The 26,426-nt window shown below is 45.8% G+C and overlaps 1 protein-coding gene across 1 annotated transcript in view; it reads left to right on the forward strand.

The window, feature by feature from the left end:
* GMI1 (gamma-irradiation and mitomycin c induced 1) overlaps positions 1–26,426 on the forward strand; it is a 309,165-nt gene that overhangs the window by 246,168 nt on the left and 36,571 nt on the right. Inside the window, exons 32-33 of the mRNA XM_087395876.1 lie at positions 9,943–10,031; positions 10,173–10,442. Coding sequence (XP_087252002.1) covers positions 9,943–10,031; positions 10,173–10,442 — 359 coding nt within the window. The remainder of the gene's footprint in view (positions 1–9,942; positions 10,032–10,172; positions 10,443–26,426) is intronic.

Consider the following 26,426-nt stretch of genomic DNA (forward strand, 5'->3'; position numbering starts at 1 on the left):
ACTGATTCCTAAGAAAGGATAGGGAATAAAAGTGCTAAGAATCCGGGCAACCCCTACCCAAATGATTCTTGTATGTTTGCAGTCCCATAAGCAATGATGAACCGACTCCTCTGCAAACGAGCACCTAGGACAAGTGGAGTTTGCACCAGACCTGGATCTCCACCTATTTACTGCAATCCTTCCATGTATGAAAAGCCAAAGAAATAAGGTAATGTTTCTAATTCTTTGGGATTTCCAGAGCCTTCTCCAAAAGACTCTTTGCAAATCGGTTAATACCTGATAACCCTTCCAATAAGGGGCTCTGGATTTTTCTCAGAGACTACATCAGGTTGAGGTGGCATTTTCAGCCTCAACCTTGGTTTCTCTCTAGCTCATTTTGAGTTTTGATTTACTCCTCTAGAGTGACTTTTTTTTCTCATGCCGAGCATGATGTATTTCTTCATACTTAATAGAAGTCTCTTTTATGGAAAAAAAAAAGAAATAGATCGATAAATCATCCCCTAATAAGACCATCTCTTTCTTCACAAAGTAACCAGGTATCATCTGAAAGCATTCTTGACTACGTGAAGAAAGAGATGGTCGCATTAGGGGATGTTTTATCGATCCATTTCCACCCTCGTAGGTCCCATGGTAGATGCTAAAGGGGGCAGCCACTATATAGCCAAAGGGATGCACCTGTTGCAATGCAAAACATTAACTGGAACAAATCCAAGGCTTTTGGTTTAGTAATGAGGACACTCCAGCCTAGGGTGCTGATTTTGGTTTTACTTGTACCCAAAGGAGTATGCCTATCAGGTACTTGGGTTGCCGGGTTGGTGTGGGCATCTCTCCATCGCGTCAATTCGCCCTTGTGTTGTGGAGTGTCAGAAGAAAGCTTCTTTTTTGGAGCTCAGGTAAACTTGACCTTGCTTCTAGGTAGCGGCATTCAACCAAGTATTATTGTCCACGGCTTGGTTTATTTGTTCTTGTCGATGCCATTCAAGGGATTGCATCACTCAATTCAAAAGAGCGATAAGGAATTTTATTTGCATTGGTCTAGATGCTTCAGCATATACCAGTGTCAAGGTAGCTTGGGAGAGGGAGACTCTTACCTACTGAAGTGGAAATGTGGCCTCATTATATCAGATCCAAACTTACAGAGCAGAGCTTTGCTATGCAAGGTGATGGTTAGAGGACTCTTGCCAGGGTTTTAACCTTGGAAGGATTTCTTCTTGAAATGCATACAGTCCTGCACTCCTTCCACTGGTGGAGATTGGAATGATAGTACTAGATGGATATTTACATCAGCCCATCTCATAGAACCTCTAGGTATTTCTCACTATATGCAGTGGTCTTTAGGGGACAAAGACCTGCTTCCTCTATAGGTTCTTCAAATGCCTTCTAGATGATCACAGATTCCAACAGCTAATGTTTTTGAGGGATTTTTTAAAAGTTTTCCTAGATGATATGTGTGTTCTTTTTTTTTGCAAAAAAGAAACTTCTATAAAGTAAGAAAGAAACTCGCTAGAGCAAGCTTTGTGCGGAAATACAACATGCTAAGCATGTAATAAAAAACACCTCAGAAGAATGAGGTAGAAAGAAGCCAAGGCTGAGGCAGAAAATGCCAACTAGAAGTCTCAGCAAAGAACGGAGAGTCTCTCCAATCTCTGAGAAAAGCAACTCTCCTGGAGGAGGCTGCTCGAGAGGATCCCTGCATGGTCGCCCAAATGGCCATCAGAGTGTGTACCGTCTTTGTCCAAGTACTGGCCAAGATCTGAGAAGGTTGAACCTAAGAACCCTCGGAAGCCTCAGTGCATCTGGCTCTCCAAATGTGCCATGCTACAATGCTAGCTAAGATCTCCCATGAAGAGTCAACCGAGGAATGAGCAGCCCTGAAGAGAGTGGCCGGAACATCCTCTAGAGAGCACGACTCCACAAGGTATCGTCGGATGTGAAGAGCCCAAGAGGAGTCATGTCTCTCAAAGAAAACATGGGGCCCTGAAAGAGTGAGCCAAGCCACTGATCCCCAGGTCATATAGAAGGGGAGGCGAACAAAAGTGCTGAAAAGTCTTGCAATCCCCTTCCATATGATTCTCGCATGTCTGCAATCCCAAAGGTAGTGCTGTACAGTCTCTGAAGTAGAAAGGCAACGAGGGCGGATCTCCAATGGTTCACTGCTATCCCACCATGAATAGAAAGCCAAAAGAAGAGAGTGATTTTTCTATTTCGGTGGGATTTTCATAGCCTCTGCCAAGTCAGCAGAAATCTGAAAGTTCTCCCAATGAGGAGCTCTGGTAGGCCTCCAACCCCTAGAGCTGAGCTGGAATTTCCTGCCATTACTGACCGTGTAACAAAAGAAGGGGATGCCCTTCTCTCGGTGCCCTTCATCTATCCATTCCCATTCCCCAGGGTCCCACTGCAAAAACTTAATTGGGACACCTCCATAGAGCCACAGCCTCCATGAGCCCAGGGCAATGAGAAGCGGGTCAGGATCCAAGTGCCACTGTGAAAGAGAGCCATGCTCCATGAAGCCCACTTCCTGACTGGCTGAAATGGTGCCTCCAACAAGATATCTTCTGTGGATCTGGACAGCCTGCCCCCCAAAGAAACATCAAAGACTAAGACATCCTCATGTGTGTCATGAAAAGCAATCACCTGTAAAGGAACTCCCAATCTGGAAAAAGACCCCATCCAGGTGGAGCAAGAAAAAGGCATGTCATCTGTGTCCACCCAATCCAAGGGCAAGGCTGCATCAATCTGCTGGACTCTCCCTGCACTTCCTCTGAGATTAAGAATCATATGTGCATGTTGGTCTGCAAGAAGCTTCCTGAATGCTTTCCATGCTCCCATGGTAGAAGCAGGGCCCCTCTTCCATCTTGGCCACTGCATGTAAGGAGAAGCTCCAAGTGGTCTGCCATGCTCATCTAAAATGCTGTCATTCCACATGATGGGGAATCCTGCGAAGTGTACTCCTGAAGCTGGCCCATGCTTTCAGGATAGCAACCATAAGAGGGGAAGAGGGAGATCTGAGGTGGGCTGTGGTGAAAACCCATTTGGTGCTATGTGTCCAATCCTGTCCTGAAGTGGGTGGCGAGACTGTATGCATCTGATAAAGAAATCCTTGCAAGGCTCTTGCCCTGGCATAAGTCCTCTCACAACGACCTTGCAGAGTAAGGCTCTGCACTGTAGATCCGCGTCGATGATATTCAAACCCCATTCTCTTGTAGGAAGAATCAAGGTCTCCCAAGCCACCCTGGCTGTAACATCAGTTGAGCCATCTAGACCACTCCACAAAAAGTTTTGTACATGCCTCTTAAGCTGAGTGATACAATCCCTAGAGTGGCACCAACAAGAGCAAACAAACCATGCTGTGGCTAGAAGAACCTGATTAACCACCACCCCCCTGGAAGCCAAGTCAAGTTTGGCTGAGCTCCAGAAAAGGAGCTTTCTTCTGATGCTCTCCAACACCGGAGCAAACTGTTGTGAGGGAGAGATGCCCCCCAACCTGGCAGCCCAAATATCTGACAGAGACGCCCCTCTGTACCCAAGTGAAGGCAATATCATCACCCCAATCTGGGGTGTCACCATCACAAATCCAAAAACCATTGGATTTATGCCAATTAATGTGTGCACCTGCAGCCGTGCAAAATAAATCCAAGGCTGTCCGTAAGGAAGTGAGTGTCTTGGGGGTGGCATCCAAAAAAACAGCCGTGTCATCTGCTAGCTCACTATCTAGGAGCTCTTCTTCCTAGTCGATAGGAAGCCTCAGCCCATAAATATCAGCTTGAGATCTAAGGTAGATTCGCATAGCTTCCGCCACAAACAGAAAAAGAAAAGGGGCAAGAGGACATCCCTGGCGGACTGATCTGGAAATCTGAAACCTCTCCCTCTTACCCCCCCAATGAGCACCTGGCTATGGGCTGATCTCTAGAGAGAGGATACTCCTCTAATCCATGCATCTGAAAAACCAAAGCGGGATAGAGTACCCTCTAAAAAATCTCAGTCTACTCTGTCATAAGCTTTCTCAAAGTCCAAGAGTAGAATGGCCAATCTCTGGTGGCTCTGCATGGCCCATTCCGAGGCCTCCCAAAATGAGAAAATGTTATCAAATATACTTCTGCCATGCAGAAACCCTGTCTGCGTGTCATAAATCAAATCTGGAAGAAAAACCTGTAGCTGCAGACGGATGGCTTTCGCCAGAATCTTCTAAAAAATGCCCAATAGAGTGATGGGTATTGAGACACTAGATTCCTATTACCCCCCTTTGGGATGAGATGAATGAGACCATCTGTAAGTGAGTCCGGCATCTCACCAGAGTCCCACATGCCCTGTAGGGCTGATGTGATGTGATCATTAATCTGCTCCCAAAAAGTAATAAAAAAGGAAGGGGTAAGTCCATCCGAACTTGGGCACTTGCCCTTGTGAAGGGCAAGTAATGCAGTTTTAAATTCTGCATTGGTGAAAGGTGCATCTAGAGAAACATACATCTCATCCTTCACCAGTACAGGGATACACTGCCAAATAACCTCTCTGGCATCATCTACAGCTTGTGTGCCCGGATTTACTGTAAGAAGGGATGCAAAATAATCTGAAGCTACACGAATGACAGCATCAGGATCTTTGACTGTAACACCCCGTCTGAGTCAACAAGCTATGAGACACTATCTCTAGAGAAAAAGTGTTCGTTGACCCTACCACCCATCTGAATCCAAAAGGATTCCCGTGCATGAAAGGCATATTCTGCTCTCTGATCCAACAATGTCTGCAAATGAGCCCTCGCTGCAGCAAGGCGCTCCTGAATCCAAGCATCTGTGGGCCTCTTCTGCTCTGCCCTCTGAAGAGACGCTAACTGCTGGCGTATACCAATCTCACGTCTCCTGGAATCAGCTACTATATGATAATAGTCACTAATTTCGGATAAGGTTGTAGCTACCTGAGAAGGGCGGACAGCTCCACCCTATATGTGAGAAACCCAAATCTGTAAAATATCCTCCGTGAGGCTCTCCTCTGCATAAAAAGCATCCAGAATCTTGACACTGGTAGAACGTCCTCTTCAATGAGGCTCAAGGATCTGCAACACCACTGGAAAATGATTTGAGGTGGAAACCCCAGTAGAAATGCATACAGATCCTCCTCTGTCAAGTGCCCAATCGTCTACATAAAATCTATCAATACATGCATGAATGGGCATGTGTATTCTCCTGTTCGACCAAGAATACAGGAGTGACTGTTGCATAACATGAAAGGCATCATCCAACCAAGTGTCTCCGCCACTGTACTGAAAAAGAAAGGCATCCCAGGCTGCCCTCTCCAAAGAATGAATTCCACCCTGTCTGCCTCCCTTTTTGTCTGATGGCAACTCAACCATGTTGAAATCGCCACCAATGATCCAAGAATCTGCAATGGGGGCCCAAGAGAGTAACTCCTTCCAAAAGGAGATCCGCTCCCCTCTGTTGTTGGGAGCATAAAGATTGAGAAGACCAATCTTACGCCCTCCAATCGAAATAATGATCCATTGAGCTCTATAGGGGGAAATAATACCATGACGAGCAACCAAGGGGAGAATAGAGGAAGAGACCGAAATGCAAGTACCTCCCCTTGTGCCCATAGCAGGCGACCAGAAGGTATGTCCTGAAAACAGTTTGTCTGATTTAGAGCAATCACTTGCATCCAACTTGTGTTCCTGGATAAAAAGGATATCAATAGCACCTCCAGTGAGACCTGGTTGAAGCTGATTCCGGATTAGTTGCCTACGGCGACGGTGTGGAACTCCGCCTAGGCCCTATATGTTCTAGCTGACTATCCTCATCGACGGGAGGATGCTGGATGGAAAGGCTTACCCGGCCTAGTAGAGGAGACCATCTTCCCCTGGGCCGAAACACTCCTGCTGAGGGCAAGAAACTCAACAGGTGAGAGGATCCCCACACCTGCTGAAGAGGAGGCCCTATCAAAAGGAATCCCCAAAACCGGGACCCCTAAGGTGGAGGGCACAAACTCCTCATCATCCATGAGAGTCACCGAATCTGCCAGTGCTGAAATAGAGTTCATGATAAGCAAGTTTGGCCGAGGAGTGCGAAGAAGACCTGCACTCGTGGAAGATGGAGGAGAAGGACTTGCCAGGCCTCTATCAGCAGAACTGGAGGTGGGTGCTGAGGAGGCCTATGGTTGGGCTGAAGAGGAATATGGAGTCCTCATCTGTGCCTGCACTTTCTCGGTCGTCCTGACTGTGGCAGGAACAATCTACGGGGAAGAAGTGCCTATAGCCCCCTCGTGGTCAGCAACCAAGGTGACTGGGGCTGGTGCATCTAAAGGCCCCTCCTGATGTGGAACTGTAGTGTCTGGGGCTGAAGCAATATCCACCTCTGGAGTCTGGAAGGCGTTTGTCTGAATAGGATCAAAGGTCTCCTCCTGAGGTAAGGGAGCGGCTCTGATAGCTCTCCACCGTAGTACTGGGTGTGCCGCCGGCATTGGGTGCTCTGCTGCCCCTGGTGGTCCTGGGGTGCGCGAAGCAGGGTGCCCTGCTGCTCCAGGGTGCTGGAGAGGTGCAGTCAGGGTAGTACGTGAAGGAGCCGCACCAGAAGACCTCTTGGGTCTTTTTCTCTTCCTTGGGCGGTCTCTAGCAAAGTGCCCAAGGGTCCTGCAAATCCTGCACTGGTCCTGTCTACCTGAAATCTCGACTCTCTGTCGAAAGAGAGAGCCGTTTGGACGCTGAAGCATGATGTGGTCATTTGAGATGTTAGGGTCAGAGACAATGACCCTAACACGAGGCACCCCATCTGCACTGACTGCCTCTGCCGAGGAAGAAGGCATGCCAGGAAAGGTGGGGATCTCAATAACCACTCCAAATGTGGCTTCGATAGTGGCAAGCAGTTGATAGTAGACCTGAGGAAGACCATGAATCTAATGAACAGTGATGTGACCCGCTTGTCCTCCTCGATTGGATCGAAGCCCAAGGTGTAGGGTAAAAGAAAGATCCTCCTTGAACCCAAAGCCAGGGGATTAGCTTTGAGAACAAGGGTTGTGGACTCGTGGGAGTCAAAAATCACTTGGAAGAATCCACGTCCCAGGAGTCGAATATCCCTGAGGTGTGGGGCGAGATCTCCTGGTAACGCCGCCAGCATCCAGTCTCTAGCCTGTGATCTGGAAGGGTATGACCCAAAGATGCGGCCGAATAGTGATGTAGAGCCCTCTAACTCCACATCTTTCTTGAGCTGCTGCAACTCGTCTTCTGAAAAAATGACGGTTCTCACGGCCGGTGGAAGTGGACGGAGATTGGCTGAATGGGGATCCATTCGCCAATTGATGTGAAAAGGCCGATTCCAACACTGAAAAAGCTCCGTCCGTGAAATTATTGCCCAGCACGCCCTTGAACACGGGCGCAGAAAGAAGGAGAAAGGAGAGGGTAGGAGAGCGGGGAAGGGAAGGAGATAGGAAGGGGGTGGGGGAAGGGGAGGTTGCAGGCGGAGAGGGAGAGTGTTGGCGGGGGAGAGGAGAAGAGGGTGGGGGATAGGAGGGAGGGAGGGGGCGGCGGGTTAGGAGGGAGGGGAAAGAGGGAGGGGCGGAAGGGTGGGAGAGTGGGGGAGAGCGGCGGAGGGGGTAGGGTAGAGCAAGGGAGGGGGCGGGGAAGGGGCAGCAGGGGGGGAGAGGGAGGGCGGGGCAGGGGGCAGGGGAGGAGAAGGGGGTGGGGGAGGGGGGCGGGGTAGGGGCAGCGGGGGGGGGGGGGGGAGAGGGAGGGAGGGGGAGGAGAAGGGGGCGGGGGAAGGGGTAGGGGCAGCGGGGGGGGGGAGGGAGAGCGGGGAAGGGGGCGGGGAAGGGGCAGCGGGGGGGGGGAGAGGGAGGGCGGGGGAGAGGGAGTGCAGGGAAGGGGGCGGGGGAGGAGAAAGGGGAGAGAGGGAGGAGGGAGGGGGGGGAGGGGAGGGAGAGAAGCAGCGAGGGGAGGGAGAGGGGGGGCAGCGAGGGTGAGGGAGAGGGAGGGGGGGCTGGCTGAGAGAGGGGGAGGAGGGGTGGCAGGTCCTCACGGGGAGAGGAGCAGCTCGAGAACTCACCTCAAACATTCATTTTTGTTCCTTCTACTTGGGATGATCATCTTAAGTATTTGAGATTGGTATTTGAGAGATGTCGTCTCTATAGAATCTCCCTCAATCCCTTGGAGTGTCAATTTTGGGTGAACCATGGGGTGATACTGGGGCACGTAGTGTCCAAAATTGGGATTTCCATCAGTTACAATAAAATCAAAGTCATCCTAGAATTACCCCTGCGCATGAATGCAAAGGGTGTACAGCGATTCACCAGGCATACGGGCTACTACCATTTATTTATACAAATGGCACTTAATTGTTTGTCATAGATAACTGAAACCATCATCAGGAGTTGACTTGTCATCAAGTATATTTGGACCTGAATTGTATTCAATAGAGACAACAGATTCTCCAATAACTTATGGTAAGCGTTGTTTGAGAATATAGGCACTGCTTCAAGGTTTTCATCCCACAAAATGGCAGTCACAATGGTATCAACAGTAACATCACATTACTAAATCTACTCAAGGTTTGGCTGTCTGACCAGCAGACCATATAGGAAAACTATGCTTCTATTGTTAAGTTTTCCAACATCACACCACTTGAAATTTTGATCGACTCTACTCAGACATTCTTCAAGTGTATATTACACTTTTTAAAATTTACATCTCCCTACACCATTCTTCAAGTGTATATTGAGAAAGCAACGAGAATGTGGACAATGGAAGACTGGAGATGAGACATTATTTGATTATCACTTTGGAGAGGATTATGATGTAGTGTATGCCAACATTTGAGATTTTATCTAGAAACACTAGGACAATAGGAGTCCTACACAAATAAAAGAGGTTTTTTTTGGGGGGGTTTCCTTGAAAGTTCCAGAAATCTTATTGGAGTTTGGGAAAAAAATCTACTGCAAGCATATCTCTCAGATACTTGAGTTCCTCACCATTGTCTATGGTAATCAATGATGCAATGTGTTTGGAGCTTCTATTGTGGTGGGAGATTCACTGTGCTGTCCATTTTTATCTTGCTTAAGCCTAGTATGAGGCTTTTCCCCACAGATTCATACCCCATGAAGTTGACAAAATTGAGATTACCCTAGCTCTAGACCACTTCCATCAATTTTAAGGAAGACATGGAATTAGTAACAAGAGGCACTTAGGTTCCCCGATATGCTGCGCCATCCAGTCATATTCTACAAATGATTCTGAATTTATAGCCTGGCTTGATATCGACGAACACAAGATCTCTTGTTTTCGTGTATGATATTCTGGATATAAGGGAACTGGGGACGTGTGAGTAGGGAGAGAAACCTTGGGAGGGTATGAAAGGTTGAGAGGAGTATGCCAACACAAAGGAAGTGGGTGATGGGCTGTGAGGGGGTTTTTGTAGGATTGTGATGATGAGTGTAACGTGATGAAGCAGAGATCTTGAAAGACACAATATCGGGCATTGGGGTTAATTGTTGGTAAAGCTGAATGGGGCTAGGAAGACAGAGTGGGCAATATAAGCAATGATTTTGTCTAAAAGGGTGCAGATGGCTTCCGGGGGAAGGAGCTAGTGATCCGACTGAGAAGAGATGATTTATTTAAGGGCCAGCAAGAAGAGGAAGCTGCAATAGGAAAGGAACTGCCAAGAACAACCTATATAAGAGGAACAAGGAACAGGATTTGGAGCAGGTGGAGAGAACTGCTGCATGGTCTCCAGATTTTGGGAGGGAAAATTCTCGGACCAGACCAACAGAGGAGAGTTCTCTTTGCTATTCTCACATTCCTCTACAATAACTTTTGAGATCTCGATGTATAAATGTTTATCCATTATTCCAAGTCATTGCTGAGTTTAATCGCAATATGGATTTGCCTAGTACTGAACAATTTTAATGAGAGAGATGATTTCCCAATGATGAATTGACCTACTAAACCTGTCATTTTTGTGGATGCAGCCAAAATCTCTGTATATACTGGTGCAAAGAAACTGTTATTTGAGAGAGAGTTCTCTCTTTTACGAAGAACACTTCAAATAATATCCAGGGTGTGTATTGCACGAGTGCTTTCTTTGTCACATATTCATATAATCCATAAGACCTGATTTCACGTGACAGGATGCATAAGAAAATATGTGTCCATCAACAACAATTTTTTCCTTCTCCTCATGAGACTTTTGTCTTATCAGGTCCCAAACGAGTGTTCTGCTGGTGGCATTTTGGAAAACCTTGCAGTCAGCATTCTTGATGAGAAGGGGAATGTTGACAAAAACATGGATGGTCCCTGTCATATGATAATGTTGGATGATCCCTGTCATATGATAATGTTCGATAATGTTGCATACCCTCTAAAAAAGGGTACTTGCTGTATTTCCACAATACAATTCCCAAGAAATTCAGGTCCATGGAGATGTCGGATATATCATTTAATGCATCAGGAGCTAGCAGCAGAACTTAAGGTCTGGTTTGTATTCAGTTATTAAATGTCCATTGATGGTTCTGTTGAGTAAATGCATTTTCGTTCCTCTCAACGCCAAGTGCTGTCATATATATGATCTTCGAAGCATACATCTGCTACTCTTTTGGATGCTTTCCTATTTACCATTATTGCATTTCCTTATTATAAAGTAAAAAATAGTACCTACCCCAATTTGTATTTGATAAACAAAGGATGTTGGATTGATGATCAGCAATCTCTCTCTCTCTCTCTCTCTCTCTCTCTCTCTCTCACAGTCGACCCTCTTATGCCTTCAGCCGATCATGCACGTCTGCACTTTATTCTTACCCAGATTCCTCATGCACCCCCTTCTAGACATCATGAGCGTCAGCCATACTATGAGGTTCATTTTGACCACCAGTTCGATGATATTTATAGCCAGCACCTGAGTAGTCTTCTCCGTCCGCACCTTCTCGATGCCCTACCCTCCACACAGGATCGGTGGGACCTTGTACATACCTCCATCATCTCGGCAGCCCACAAGTCCTTCCCCGTCACTTGCCACACATCCGGTCCTCCACCAGTCGGTCTTGTGCCTTGTAATGTATGGTATGATGAGGAGTGTAAAGAACTCCGCAGGAAGCTTCGCCTTGAGACACAGGAGAAGTCTCCCCTCCTGATTGAGACCAAGAAGAGTTACAAGCGTTTGGTGCGACGCAAAAAGCGCCAATTTCTAGCCCGGAATGAGGAGGAGCTGAGAAGTTTACTTTTCAGCTGTGATTCCAAGGAATTCTGGAAGAAATTCCTTCACTTGAAATCTCAAACTCCTCTTACAGACCCGCAGGTTTGGCTTGCCTATACTTCCACTTTATATGATATTCCAGACCAACCACAAATCGACTTATCCCATGTGCGTAGACCCACCTCCTCTGCCTTATTCTCATCTAGTAGTGTCCGAGCAGCAGTTCATCGTTTGAAGACTGGGAGAGCTAAGGACCATGATGGATTGCAAGCGGAGTATGTAACCCATGGGATTGATGCCTTAGCTACAGTCCTCTCCCGTCTTTTTAACGAGTCCATTTGTACAGGTCTTTCACCTAGTTGGCTAGAAAATACTATAGTACCCATACACAAGTCGGGGGATCCTTTGGAGGCGTCGAACTACAGGACCATTATGATTGGCCATGTCATGGCCAAGATTTATGCGACCATTCTAGAAGGACATATAAATGACCATGCCGAGGCGACAGGTATGAGAACTAGAGGGCAGGCAGGATTTCGTGCAGAGCACTCGACTCTAGATCATATCTTCATACTCAGGGCTTTGATTGAGGAGGCGAAGTCACGTAAGCAACGGCTCTATTAGTGCTTCGTGGACTTCAGAAAGGCATTTGACACTGTGCCGCGTTTCAGACTCTTCCAGCGACTTCGTGACTTGGGATTCAGTGGGGAGATTCAATGGGCGATCATGGCCTTGTATGAGAGAGTCACAGGTAGAGTCAGGACACGGGCGGGGCTGTCGGGGGAAGTACGCAGTACGATAGGGGTGAAGCAGGGGTGTCCTTTGTCTCCGACACTCTTTGGTCTCTATATCGATGAGTTAGAGATGTACATACAGACGATGGGTGGTACAGGTTCTTTACTGGCAGGATCCACGATACCGATTCTCCTCTATGCAGATGACGTGGTTCTTATTTCTTCCTCCCAGCAGGGTTTACAGGCACATCTCCATGCACTCCACAGCTTTTGTCAGGACAGAGGGTTGTCTGTAAACCTTGGGAAGACCAAAGTCATGGTCTTCAACACGTCATACCAGGTTTATAGGAGAGGCGAGTTCTCTTTCACATTTGATGGGCAGGAGGTGGAGCTAGTCAGGGAGTATACATATTTGGGTGCCACATTTAGAGGTCCAGTCTTCTCCATGACGCATGCAGCACGAGATAGGATCAGTAGAGGGTATGCCGCCTTGGCTCTTCTCGAGAGGTAGTGTGCACAGTCACATTTTCAGCATCTTGACACGAAGTCCTTACTTTTCGATACGCTGGTGAGACCTGCAGCCATGTATGCTAGCCCCTTTTGGGTAGGAGATCTCAGTGTTGCAGATTGGAGACGAGTAGAGAGGTTACAGATCATCATGTTCTCCAGATTGATCAGAGCGAAGCCCATGGTACCGCATCAGATTATGCTCGCAGAGTTCGGAGCTACACCCCTAGCGCTAGATGCAGCATTTCAGTCAGTTACATACTTGCATAAGATCAGGGCGCTCGGAGACTCAGCAGCAGGCAGAGCACGATTACCGTGGCTAGCACTGACATCCTCGCAGATGTTAGCGGAGAGAGGTCATACTTTTTGTTGTACCACACACTCTCCACATGGCTCACCTCGTTGGGCTTGGATATGGATAGGCTGCCACCATTTCGATACAGCATAGATGCCCCTCGCCTCCCTCTCACTCGACATGAGCTCAGTCAGGTTATCAGGGCAGATTTGTTGCAGCTACACACGTTTCGCACTTGGGTTCATCCCACGGAGCTTCCTACGAAGATGGCCACATATCGTGACCATTTTCTCAAGATTTCAGAGGATGGCTTCATCATATCCCCAGGATATATCGGCGTTCATATGTCGCACTCACTCAAGATTGCCTTGGGCTAGCTCAAGGTATCTTCCCACAGATAAGACGTTGAGGCCGGCAGGATGCGTTGTACAGCTACCGGACATAGACCCAGGCGAGAGACTAGGATATGCCCTTGTTGCACTATGGGGGAGGTGGAGACTGAGGAGCACTTCGTTTGCAGATGCCCTTTATATTATGAGATCCGTGGCAGATTTCACTGTTTATTTGGGCACGGATTTGGACCTCTCTCTCGGATTATGGAGTATGAGGATCAGTATTGCTTAGCGTTGTTCATCAGGGAGATCACCATATACAGAGAGAGATTCCTCAGAGAGCACCGTCGCATCCCTGCCAGAGACCTGGTTATTCATGAGGAGCAGGACGAGGCGCAGGACCATGAGCACAGAGATAGCCCAGCTTGCCAGAGAGCACCGATGGTTCCACCCCGAGGATGTACATATGACATGATCCGGCAGCACCGCAGGATGATCTTACACAGAGGCCGTACCCGTCGCTTTATTTCTAGACGACGGAGGATGATGGCAGATTTTCGGAGGAGATTGCTCCATGGAGACTTGGCACCGCCAGCAGCCCACTTGACACTTGCCCAGATCTTCACACTCATGGCAGGAGGCATGGTCGATGGCCATGACTTCCATCATTTCTTTGGATCACAGACCCCTTAGGGAAGACGATGTTCCTCATATTTCATATTTTACATTTTGTATCTAGGCATTTTTGGTACTCTATTTCATTTCATTTTGTATCTAGGATTTTTGTAGCCATTTTTGGCATCTTAGCTGTATTACGATGAGGCCACCTAGTTGGCGCATCGTTGATGATGTATTTTCCTTTCGGATAATTTTGTGTCCCATAGGCCATGTATGGCCTTCCGTGGTCCTTTAATAAAATTTCTTTCTTTCTTTCTTTCTTTCTCTCTCTTTCTCTCTCTCTCTACACACACACTTTTTTTTTGTGAAACCAAGATACTTATATTATGAAACATTCATTTACATCCGGGCAGTGCTCAAAAGAGAGCCAAAGCCCTATCCATCAGAAGCAGTAAAAGAAAAGTTGAATACAAGAAACATCCAAATCTTCCTCATGTAAGGCATCATATAAAAACTGCCGCAATGAGGCTCTGAAGAACTCATAAGGATGCTGAAGGGGAGAATTCAGATATGCTTGATTGCGCTGTAGCCAGAGGGTCCATAAGGCCCAGTATCTGATCCAGTGGAAGAAGAGAGAATACTGTGACAAAGAATCTGATAGTTTGCCATACATCCAGAAAAACCTGTAGAACCTGTGTGCTGGAAATCTGAGAGATAAGAAATAGGAGATTCTATCTAGAAGGTCTCTGGAATATGAACAAAACCACAATAAATGCGGAATACTCTCAGATGTAAGGTGACATCTTGGACAAAGAGGTGAAGCTATCCGTCTTTGAGCCAATTTCACTCCCAGTGGAAGAATACCAACAATACATCTCCATAGAAAGAGTCGTTGCTTCAATGGCATTTTCAACTTCCATATCAATTGCAATTTTCCTTTCCACCAGGCTAATGATTTGTTCAAATGCCATAGAGAATTAGCATGATGGGCAATCCAGGGAGGAGGTAATATCAATCGATAAGCCTGTATAGAAGTCAATAACTGCAAAGGCCTAGAGGATATGCTTGGACTTGAAGACTGAAGGTGCCAATCTTGAAGCCTGTCTGTGACATTCAATGTCGGAATCGGAACCAGAGGGAGTAGGAGATCAGCAATAGCTTTCCAAATAGGTCTATGATGCATGCCCAGATTGTATTGTCGACATGCTACTGGAAAAGTGAGAATATTTCCTTGCATATCTACCACATCATCAATGAACCGGATACCCAATTTCATAAGATTGTAAGCTCTGATGGGTTGTTGAACAGCAAGGGAAGAGGAAAACACAGCACTCCAATGAATACTTTCCATTCTGAGTGAACAAGCTATAGAAGCAGGATGGGGAGACCATTTGATGTGAGAGAGTACTTGCTTCCAGTCCTGAATCAAGGAATTAGAAAATGGACAACCAGGGATTTTACCTTGAAATTTTCCAAGTACTACTTCCGATGGATCAACTAGCCAATGTCCATAAGCATTTGTGCTCATCTGACCACACAAAATTGCCAGCATGATAGACCAAGGCTGCTCTTGTTGAAAAAATGTCTTGAGCATAGTGATCTTTCTTGCCAACACATGATATTTGATGTTTATTATATTCAAACCACCATGCATTCTTGGTGAGCAAAGCAAGTCCATTTTGAGCAACCGTAAAGCTTTTTTATGAAGCTTAGTTTTCCAAAAAATCTCCATGGCTTGAGACATAAAAGATGTGAGATCTCGAGATGACCAATGTAATAGAGGAAGGTAGAACTGGACATAAGCTAGAACAATAGACTGGACAATTCGAAGCCGTACATGCAGAGGCCAAGTGGAGATCTTCCAATATTCTAATTTGTCCTGAATTTTGTTTGACACCCACGACATTTGTTGCTTATTGCTGATTTTCCAGCCAATAGGATAGCCCAAATGTCTTACTATGTTTTCCGGATAAATAAACTGGCCTGGCCACAGGATAGCATGCCAGTCACAATGCTTGAGAGGCAAGAGTTTTGATTTCTGAAAATTAATTTTAAGACCAGCTGCCAACCCAAAATCTGAAAGGGTATCCATCAAGAGGCAAATCTCCAATGGACTGTTCTTTGGCATGAAGAATGAATCATCTGCATAGGCTTGTGCAATGAAGGGTCGTGAACCAGAAATCTGAAGCCCCTCTAGCTGTCCAGTATCAACCATGTGATCCATATAAAGAAGCAAAGGATGTGAAGCGATGGCATAAAGCAAAGCACTGAGAGGGCATCCCTGTCGAACTGAACGTTCGAGAGTCCAAGACTCAGACAAATGATTCCCTATAAAGCATTGTGCAGTGGAATTTGTGTAAAGCCAATATATGACATTAACTAGCTTTGGCCCAAAACCAAGTTTTAACATGATTTGAGAGACATAATCCCACTGTATTGTATCAAATGCCTTCGCCACATCCACCTGCATGACCAACACATCTTGATCTTAATATTTTGCATATTCCATTGCGATGAGAGTGTTAGAGATATTGTCATGTATGTGCCTCTCTCTCTACACACACACTTTTTTTTTTTTTTTTTGGTAAATCCATGATTATATTATCAGCAAAATTTATATGTGCCTCTCTCTCTGCTTTTTTGAGACTCTCTACACACACACACACACACAGAGACACTTCTTATTTTTTGTAAAAATAACTATTTCATTAAAGAAGAATGTACATTCATAGCTGTCCCAAAGTGGAACAACTGCTACCCATAAACTAAATACACGCATAAAGCACTTCCAACTGTTCCAAAGGAAGGTCGCCAAGAGATTGCACATCTTGGAGAGACTGATGCAAGGATGAATGAAAGAAATGGTCAAGATTCACAGAAGAATGCCCATAGAGTTGAATGTCACGGGCATGATATAATGACCATAGAAGAGCCCAAAAGCGACACCAACAAAAGAAGAGATCGTAGTCCGGCCTAGAGGCATATCAACCGAAACAGCGAGAACTGTCTGCCAAAAGTAATCCCGGGAAAACGAGCATGAAGATCTGTCCGTAATCTGAGAAGAAAGTCACGAGCCATAGACAGGTCCAGAAAAGATTAGCACCGTCTCCCTCACTAGCATATTCCTGATAGCCATTTCCTTGCTCATTATTAGAAATATAGCCAGGGGAGGAGATAGGATTGTCAAAAGGTATGGTTGCCTTAAGTGGTAAGCACAGGGGATCAGCCCGAGCCACTGCGGACCACCTGCCAACTGCAAATCTATTACTTGCCTGACTCTCCTTAGAAGAACATGCATTCTCCTTCCAATTCCTATTGGCTATTGTCCTTGGCTTGAAAACCCTTTTAAGATTTGCCGATCCGATGAAGAGGCTATTTCTCCAACTGGCATTTGTCCCTTGCCTTAGAAGGTGTACCCTGCACTTTAGCAGCCACTAAGGGGGGAGTTGCATTCCCTGAATTGCAAGTGTGTGGCTTTGCTGCAAGTATAGAAGCATCATTTGGACAGGCAGCAGCAGGAGTCTTCAATAAAAACTGTGGACGTTCGGATTTCTTACATCCAAAATTTCCACACTATTTCAAATTGAAAAAACCCTGCTAAGATGGCATTCCCGCCATATCAACCTGAAGAGCCGGATGAGGGGGAATGGGTTTAGCAGTGTCCCACAAAACACAGAAGCGATACACATTTCCAAAGAAAAACGAGGAGGACAAACTATCTTCCCCAAAGCTTCAGCCAAATAAGGCAATGCAAGCCTGCAAAATAAAGGGAGGTCTACCACCTCAACCCACATAAGGAATCTGTGACGAATCATACTTTGATAGTCCTTAGTTGGCATCCATGGAGAGACATGAACCAATTGATTGCAAAAAACGAGAGGAGATTTCTGCAAGAGCTGCTGCTTATACTGGGCATCCATGTAAAAAACCTCAAAAACCTCTATCTGGCTTATAGCAGCCCTCAACAAGATATCCTTTAAGCAAGGATTTCAACTATTGCACATCATCTCTTGCATCAAGCATATGGCCGAGAAAAAGCAAAAGCACTCTCTGAGCTTATAACCGATGCATACAAAACCTATCTTGGGACAGAAACCCAAAATTTTGGGACTAGTTCATTACCCTAGGCATGATTTATTGCAAAGTTGTAAGAGATTACAAAGATACGGTGTTGTAGGCATAAAGTCAACCCTATGGTTGACCAGTAGTACTTGGGTACTATATATACCAAGTACTTGTATTGTTTCATTTGAACATTTCTATTGGAGCTTTCTTGTGTGTGCACTCTTGCTCACTTGTGTTCACAACCTGTCTCCACTTTGTTCCTACATTTGGTATTAGAGCGCTTCCGTCTCTAGAGCCCATTCCCGCGCTTGCTTCCAGACTCCCGTAAGCTTGGTGCTCCAGTGTGCGTTCTTGGTTCTCACATTCAGCTCTTCAGATTTTGCTTGAGGTAGCTCCAACAGTCCAGCGGCTGATTTTTGACCTTTTGAGGTCCGATTTCGACATTTTTTGAAATTTCGGAGCTGACCGCATAATACAAACAAGCTTGTCCCGGAGATCAACTATTTTTAACACCGGTCCTGTGACCACAACTTGTTTTATGGTGTTAAAACTTTCTTGTTGATTCTGTCCCCATATAAAAGGTACTTTATCTGAGGTCAGATCAGTCAATGGCGACACTATTTCGGAATATCCTTTGATATGCCTTCTATAAAATTGGACAAACCCCAAGAATGATCGCAACGTGGTCAGACTCTGAGGGATTGGCCAAGTCAGTATCGCAACCACTTTCTTCGGATCCATTTCTACCCCCTCTGGAATTATGAATCCTAAATATTCAAGCCTAACCATACACAGTATAGTTTTCTTTTTATTTATATAAAGATTGGCTTTCCTCAAAGTACTGAACACTATTCTTAAGTGTTCACGATGCTCAGTAATACTTTTACTGAACACTAGAATATCGTCAATAAAATGTACTACAAACTTTCCGATATGCGGACGTAGTAAATCGTTCATAAGCATGACGAATGTCGCTGGAGCATTGGTAAGTCCAAAGGGCATTACCAAAAACTCATAGTGACCAAACCTGCTTCTGAAAGCAGTTTTATGCACATCCTCGGCTCTAATCCGGATCTGATGATAGCCACACTTAAGATCTATCTTGCTGAAAATCACGGCTCCATGTAATGCATCTAGCAAATCATCAATCCGAGCCATCAGATACCTGTGCTTAGCAGTGATATTATTCAATGCTCTGTAATCTATACAGAGGCGAAACGTATCATCCTTTTTCTTCTTTAATATCACTGGCGAAGCAAAAGGTGAGAAACTTGGTTGAATCTGCCCCAACTTGAGGTATTCTTCCAGTTGTCCAAGCACCTCCACCTCTTCAGTAAAACTCATTCTATAGGGAGGTCTATTTATAGGTTTTGCCCCCGGGATCAGTTCAATCTTATGCTGAACATTCCGCTCTGGAGGTAACCCATAAGGTAGTTCATCCCTAAAACATTCAGAGAACTCCTCTATTATAAGATTAGCCAGCTTGGCCATCTCACCATTTTGCATAACATCAGTGCTAGCCGAAGAATCATCAACCGGCTCTACCGATGCTATACATAGGCACAGAAACTCTTTCGGAGTCTTCCAAATTTCCATGGCTAAAATCAATGGTCCTCGAGGTAAATTCTTTTCACCTCGCAAAACATATTCTACTCCGTTCATGTTGAACTGGTAAATATGCTTTTTCCAATCAATGGCTGGATTTTTCCAAAAATGCCAAGCCATGCCTAGGGCTATATCTACGTGAGCAAGTCTAGTCAGTTCAAAGTCCAGCTTCTCAACATAGTCCTGAATTCGAAGTTCCAACTGGGTAACCCTTTGGTCCCATACTTCAGTTGAACTTCCGTCCGCCATCCTGACCGTATAAGCATAGTCAGACGGACTAGTTTTCAATTTGAGCCTCTTAATAAGCTTCGAGTTAATTACATTGTGCGTTGACGCTGAGTCAAACAACACAATCACATCATGATTGGCGACTTGCCCTTTCATTTTAATTAACTCGAGCTCATCGAAAACCGTATACCCCGTTGCTGCGGGCTTTGAAAGGATGTTATCAGGTGCACCGCTTACTAACTTAGTAACAGACACACTTAACAACACAGGTACTGATGAAGAGTCCCGAACTTGGGATGCTTATAGAAACCTTCGCCAAAGGAATTTGTCGGTGGCAGAGTACACTGACAAGTTCAGGGAATGTGTTATGAAGATAACATACCCTCTCCCTATGTCGGTTCAGTTGAAAGACTATATCTATGGACTAAACGACAAGATTAAAATGGAAGTTCGGGCTAAATATGTGACTACATTAGATGAATCTATTGCAGTAGCCCTGAACTATGAGGATGCCAGAGGCAGATCTAGTGGATATGTGCAGGCAGGGACTCAGTATAAGTACTCGAGAAAAGGGGGATTTCAGAGGAAATGGACTTCAAAGACAAGTATCTCGCAGCCAAGTGGCCAAACCAAGCAGGTGAAGCCAGTTGAGGGACCAGCAAAAACAAGTACCACCGTTGGGGTGAAAAGGAAAATAACTCCAATGGCAGCCCGGGCTTGGTCAAAGTCCTCGTTGACCCCTGAGCAAAAAGAGAAAGCTAGAAAAGAAGGATTGTGCTTCGGCTGCCTTCAGCGACATCAGTGGAAAGATTGTCCACTGAATAAAGACCATCGCACGGTCAATATGATAATATCTGAATGCGACGCGGAAATGCAGGAGAGTCCGAATGCGAAACATATGCAGATGCAATTGGCAGGATGGAAGAAAGTGTTTCTTAAATTCAGCTTTAGACCCTTCCCAGGTGGTAGGGGCAACTTGATCTTTCTGTTGCTTTATCCACCATCTATCCGCTACCTCAATAAACAGGTGAGTGGCCTCACGGATTTTCTTTAGATCAGATCTGATTTCACAAATGGCGAAGGCTTCTTTCCACTTGTGTAACCAAACCTCGATCACATCAGAACTGCGCTCGATCATCCGACCAGCGTACTTCTCCGGTCTATAGTTGGCAATATTAGGCACTTTGACCTTCGCACGCTCTGATGAGTGTATACTGGGCTCTGGCTCTGCTGGAGCTTTGCCCTCGTCAATTCTAGATGGCCTAGCCGACAGGCTTGCACCATCTCCCTAATTTCATTTTGACCAGCGTTCACTTGAAGCTGCTGGTTCATGATTTGCTGTAAAGCATCTTCTAATACCGAAATTCTACCCACCAGAGTAGGTGTTGTGTGATGGGACACTTGTTGTGTAGACCGTGCTCTAGATTCACTAGGATTCACCCTGGAATCTTGTCCCTCTGCCTCCATTATTTCAAAGGGAAAACAGTTTTTTTTTTTTAAAGATTCCCCTTTGTTGTACAGGAATAATAAACTGCAACCTCTGCTGTACAGGAATAAATCGCCAGCAAACTGGAAACTAAAATCCAATATAGAAGAAAAGAAAATTTGCTCCCTGGAGTAAATCGTCGGAGACGACGCTGAGACCCAGAAATCACTCGTCACTCCTCCTGTTGAACCTTGTTATGCTGGTTTTGGACCACATGTACAAGTCACGATGCTTTGAGATCCTCCGGCCTGTGCAAAACGGGAACATCTATTTTTTTTCGTTTGCTGTTACGCAGATTTATCACCACGCTCCACATATCGCTTCACTCCAACAAATCTCGTGCCTAGTGTAGACCCTCCGCGTTGACGGTTAAGCTACGTCCCTCCGCTCTATCAATAAATTGATATTGATCTTGGAACCACTGGAGGTCGACCTGTCAGGTAACTATAACGTCCAGGTAGCCCACGAAACTGAACAGCCACCACACTGTTCTGCGTCACGGGCAACAACCCCTCCAAATTCGCCGATCACATTTCGTGGGCTGTTCACGTATCACGTCGCAGGTCAGCGCCGATCAAATCTCACAAACCGTTCTATTTCTGTGATCTGTCAAATCAGCCCATCGCGTGGAGGTCACGAGCAGCCGAATTATCACGCACTCCTTGTACCCGACCGCTTCAGATCACGCTCACGATGCCCTTCACGCATCCCACTCTCTCTTCTCATCCTGTTCGTCCAGCCTGAAGCTCTGGTCTTTCGTCCATCCCTTGATCTCTACCATGTGCTCTGATACCAATTGTTAAGTTCAATTCCTAAACTTCTCCTTTGTTACATCAATCACAGGCGATGGCATCACGTATATCCACCCAGCCAATTTCATGGATCGCATGTTACTTAAGATACGTAATTTATCTCTCATGCCTATCCACAAACCCACAACTCCCTAGATGGTTCCCTCTGCCACCTGTCATCATTTAATACCTTTTTACTTGGTACACCAATTACCCCTCTCTTGGGGCACAATTTAGAACATTTGCCCCTTGGCATTATTACACATTTAGGTGCACCTAGGCCTTAGCACTCAGAACCACCTAGTCAATGCCATTACACCCTCACCTAGGACCTTGGCAGTTACTTCTCTTGACCATTTTATTTATGCACATAAAATATTACAAAAGTCGGTCATCTAAGAGAAAATGCCCACCGATCTTTCCGAGGTCATGCTATCTCGGCTAGAGCATAACATGAGAACAAAAACCTAGCTAAAAAAGAGCTAACAAAAATCTAAGATGGAGGCTGAAAATGCCATCTTAACCTTGAAGGAGACTCAGAGAAGAAAGAAGATCTTCTCCAAACTCTGAAAAAAGTATCTCTCCTGGCTGAAGCTGCTCTGGAGGATCCATGCATGCTCGCCCAGATGGCCAACAATGTGTGTATAGTATCACTCCATAGACTGGGAAGGGTGAACGTGGGAACCCTCCATCGCCTCTGTACATCTGGCCCTCCAAATATGCCAAGCTGCAATGCTAGCGACAATCTCCCATGATGTGTCTACCAAAGCATGAGCAATTGTGAAAGGAGTGAAGGGAACATCCTGGAGAGAACATGAATCCACACAGTGTTGTCGTATAATGAAGGTTGAGTCTGAGTCATGGCTCTCGAAAAACACTTGAGGGCTAGTAAGAGATAACTATGCCCCTGATCCCCAAGTCGTGAAGAAGGGTGCTCTATGAAATATCCTAAATATCCTAGCAACACCCTTCCAGATTGTTCTCGCGTGTCTGCACTCCCAGAGGCAATGCTGAGCTAACTCAACTACTACGTGGCATCAAGGACAAGTAGGGTCAGCCCCAAACTTGGATCTATACAAGTTAACTGCAATCCCTCCATGCATAGAAAGCCAAAAGAAGAGAGTGATCTTTCTATTCCTGAAGGATTTTTAAAGTCTCCTCCACAAGTTTTTTTGCACCTCTGCAAAAATCCGAAAACTATCCCAATGAGGAGCTCTAGAGGGCCTCCAACCTCTACTGCTGAGCTGAAATCTCCGGTAGATTGTGTAACGAAAGAAGGGGATGCTCTTCTCTCGGTGCTCTTCATCGATCCATTCCCACTCCACTGTGTCCCACTGCAAGAACCTGATGGGGGAACCACCATACAACCAGAGTCTCCAAGACCCAAGTGCCAGGAGAACAGGGTCAGGATCAAGATGCCAATGTGAGTCCCTGTCCCATTCCATATAACCTGCAATCCTAACAGGCTGGAAGGCAACCTCCAAAAGAATATCATCTGAAGATGTGAGAAGTTTGCCTCCTGACTGAACATCAAAGACAAGGATCTCCTCATGTGCATCCCGCAAGGCAATAACCTGTAAAGGAATACCCGTCCCCGTGAAAGCTCCCAACTAAGTGGACTCTGTGATCGGCGTGTCATCTGTATCTATCCACTCTGCTGGTATGGCTGCCTCTATCTAGATCATTGCATGTAATGTGACACTCCTAGTGATATGCCATGCTCATCCAATATAGAGTCATTCCGCATGATTGACTATCTGTCTATTTCTTCGCAAGAGGAGGGTGGAACTCTCCAAAGAGAGCCTCTACAGCTGCCCCAAGCTTTCAGAATGGCTGCCATGAGAGGGGAAGAGGGAGGTCAAAGATGGGCTGAAGTAAAGATCCATCTCGACTTGTCCATTCAATCTCCCCCCTGAGATGGCGTACAAGATTGAATGCTACATAAGAAAAAATCTTTCCAAGGCTCCTATCCAGGCATCAATCCTCTCACTACAAACTTGCAGAGCAAGACCATACACTACAAATTCGGATCAATAATATTGAGATCTCCTTCCCTTGTGGGGAGAATGATGGTCTCCCAAGCCACCCTAGCTACAACATTTGAGGTGCCATCTAACCCACTCCATAAGAAGTTCCCGATAGATCTCATGAGCTGAGAGATACAACCTCTAGATCTGTAACAAACAAACTAGGCCGTGGCCAATAATACCTGGTTCATAACCACTACTCTGGATGCAAGGTCAAGTTTGGCAGAACTCCAAAAAACGAGTTTCTTCTTGATGCTCTCCGACTCAGGAGCAAACTGCTATGCTGAAGAGATTCCCACCTCAACTTGGCATCCTAAGTACCATGGATCATATCCTAAATCAGGCGGTTACAGGAGCTTGATGGAAACATCTCTCTGAATCCAAGTGAGTCCTATGTCATTCCCCCAGTCTGGAGTGTCCTCATCACTAATCCAAAAGCCATCTGATTTGTTCCAATTCATATGAGCCCTTGCTGCAGTGCAAAACAAATCCAAGGCTATCCTGAACGAGGTGAGTGTCTCTGGTGTGACATCCAAAAAAACAGTTGTGTCATCTATCAGTTCACTATCCAAGAGCTCATCTATCAGTTCACTATCCAAGAGCTCATTCTGTTGCCTCAACGGAAGCCTCAGCCCTATAATATCAGCTTGAGCTCTAAGGTAATAGCTCATAGCTTCAGCCACAAATAAAAAGAGAAGGGGGCTAAAGGGCATCCCTGATGGACTGATCTGCTAATCTGAAACACGTCTTTCCTGACTCCCCCAATAAGAACCTGGCTATGGGCTGATCTGTTTAGAGCTGGCACCCGTCTGATCCATGCATATGTGAATCCAAAGCGAATGAGGTACCCTTTGGAAAGCCCTAGTCAACTATGTCATAATCTTTCTCAAAGTCCAGGAGTAGAATGGCAAGCCTATGGCCATTATGCATGGCCCAGTCAGAAGCCTCCTAGAATGAGAAGATGTTATCGAAGATGCTCCTACCATGCACAAAGCCCGTCTGTGTATCATGTATAAGATCCGAAAGAAAGGGCTGCAACCATAGGCTAATTGCTTTTGCTAAGATTTTGTACAAAGTACCCAACAGAGTGATCGGTCTCCATTGAGACAGTAACTTTCTGCAACCCCCTTTTGGGATAAGATGAATGAGGCCCTCAGTAAGTGAGTCTGGCATCTCACTCAAGTCCTAAACATCATGCAAGGCTGAGGTAATGTGATCCCCAATCTGATCCCAAAAAGAAATAAAAAAAGAAGGGATAAGTCCATCTGAGCCAGGACACGTGTCTTGTGAAGGGCAGAGAGAGTAGTCATTAACTCTATTTTGGTGAAGGGTGCATCAAGTAAGAAATATCATATCTCCAGTTACCAACATAGGTAAGTGCTGCCAAATAACAACTAGAGCATCATCTCTGGCCTGTGTGTCAAGATCTGTTGTAAGATGGGAGGCATAGAAATCTGTTGCTACCTGCAAATGGCATCCATATGTGTCTGTAATACTCCGTCCGAGTCAACAAGCTGTGAAACGCTCTCCTTAGCATGTCTGTGGGCCAAGAGTAGAGAAGAACTGCTTGTTGACCCTACCGCCCGTCTGAGTCCAAAATGACTCTCTGACATGAAAGGCATACTCTACTCTCTGATCTATCAGTGACTGCTACTGAGCCCTTGCTGCAGCAAGGCGCTCCTGAACCCAAGAATCTGTAGGTCTCTTTTGCTCTTCTCTCTGAAGAGTAGCCAACTGCTGGCGGATACCTATCCCTCGCCTGAGGATCTCACCTCCCCTGATACGAGCAATTGAATGATAAAAGTCGCTAATATCTGAGAGAGCTGCAGCTACATCTGATGGGAAAAGCTGCCCATCATGCATGTGAGATACCCAACTCCGCCACACTGCCTTTGTAAGGCCCTCCTCTGCATAGAAGGCATCTAGAATCCTGATATTGGCAGAGCAGCTCCTCCCTTGAAGATTTGAATCCAACAAAACAATTGGAAAATGATATGAACTGGACACCCCATGTGTAATGCATATTGTCCCTCCTCTGTCCAGAGCCCAATCATCCACATAAAATCTGTCAATCCGTGCATGGATAGGCATCTGCAATCTCTTGTTTGACCAAGAAAACATGATTGACTGTGGCTGAGTGTGGAAAGCATCATCATGACAAGCAACTATGCCACTGTACCGAAAAAGGAAGGCCTCCCAAGCTGCTCTCTCTAGGGAATGGACACCACCTTCCCTACCTCCCCTTTTGTCTGTGGATATTTCAACCATGTTGAAATCACCCCTAATGATCCAAGGCTCTGCAATGCAAGACCAAGAAAGGAGCTCCTTCCATAGAAGCACACGGTCCCCTCTTTAATTGGGGGCATAGAGGTTTAATAAACCAACCTTACGTTCGCCAATCAAAAGAATGATCCATTGAGTTGTAGAGGGAACTATGATCCCATGTCCAATCACCAAGAAGAGCATCGAAGAAGAAACATAAATGCAAGTACCTACCCTATCAAGAGGAGGGAAGACAATTGGGAAAAGCACTCCCACATCTGCAGAAGGGGAAGCTTTGTCCACCGTGATCTGAA

Source organism: Dipteris shenzhenensis, chromosome 24, assembly GCF_047967505.1.
Source record: "Dipteris shenzhenensis isolate YYH24624 ecotype China chromosome 24, Dip_SZ_1.0, whole genome shotgun sequence".
In the NCBI taxonomy this organism is placed as follows: Eukaryota; Viridiplantae; Streptophyta; class Polypodiopsida; order Gleicheniales; family Dipteridaceae; genus Dipteris; species Dipteris shenzhenensis.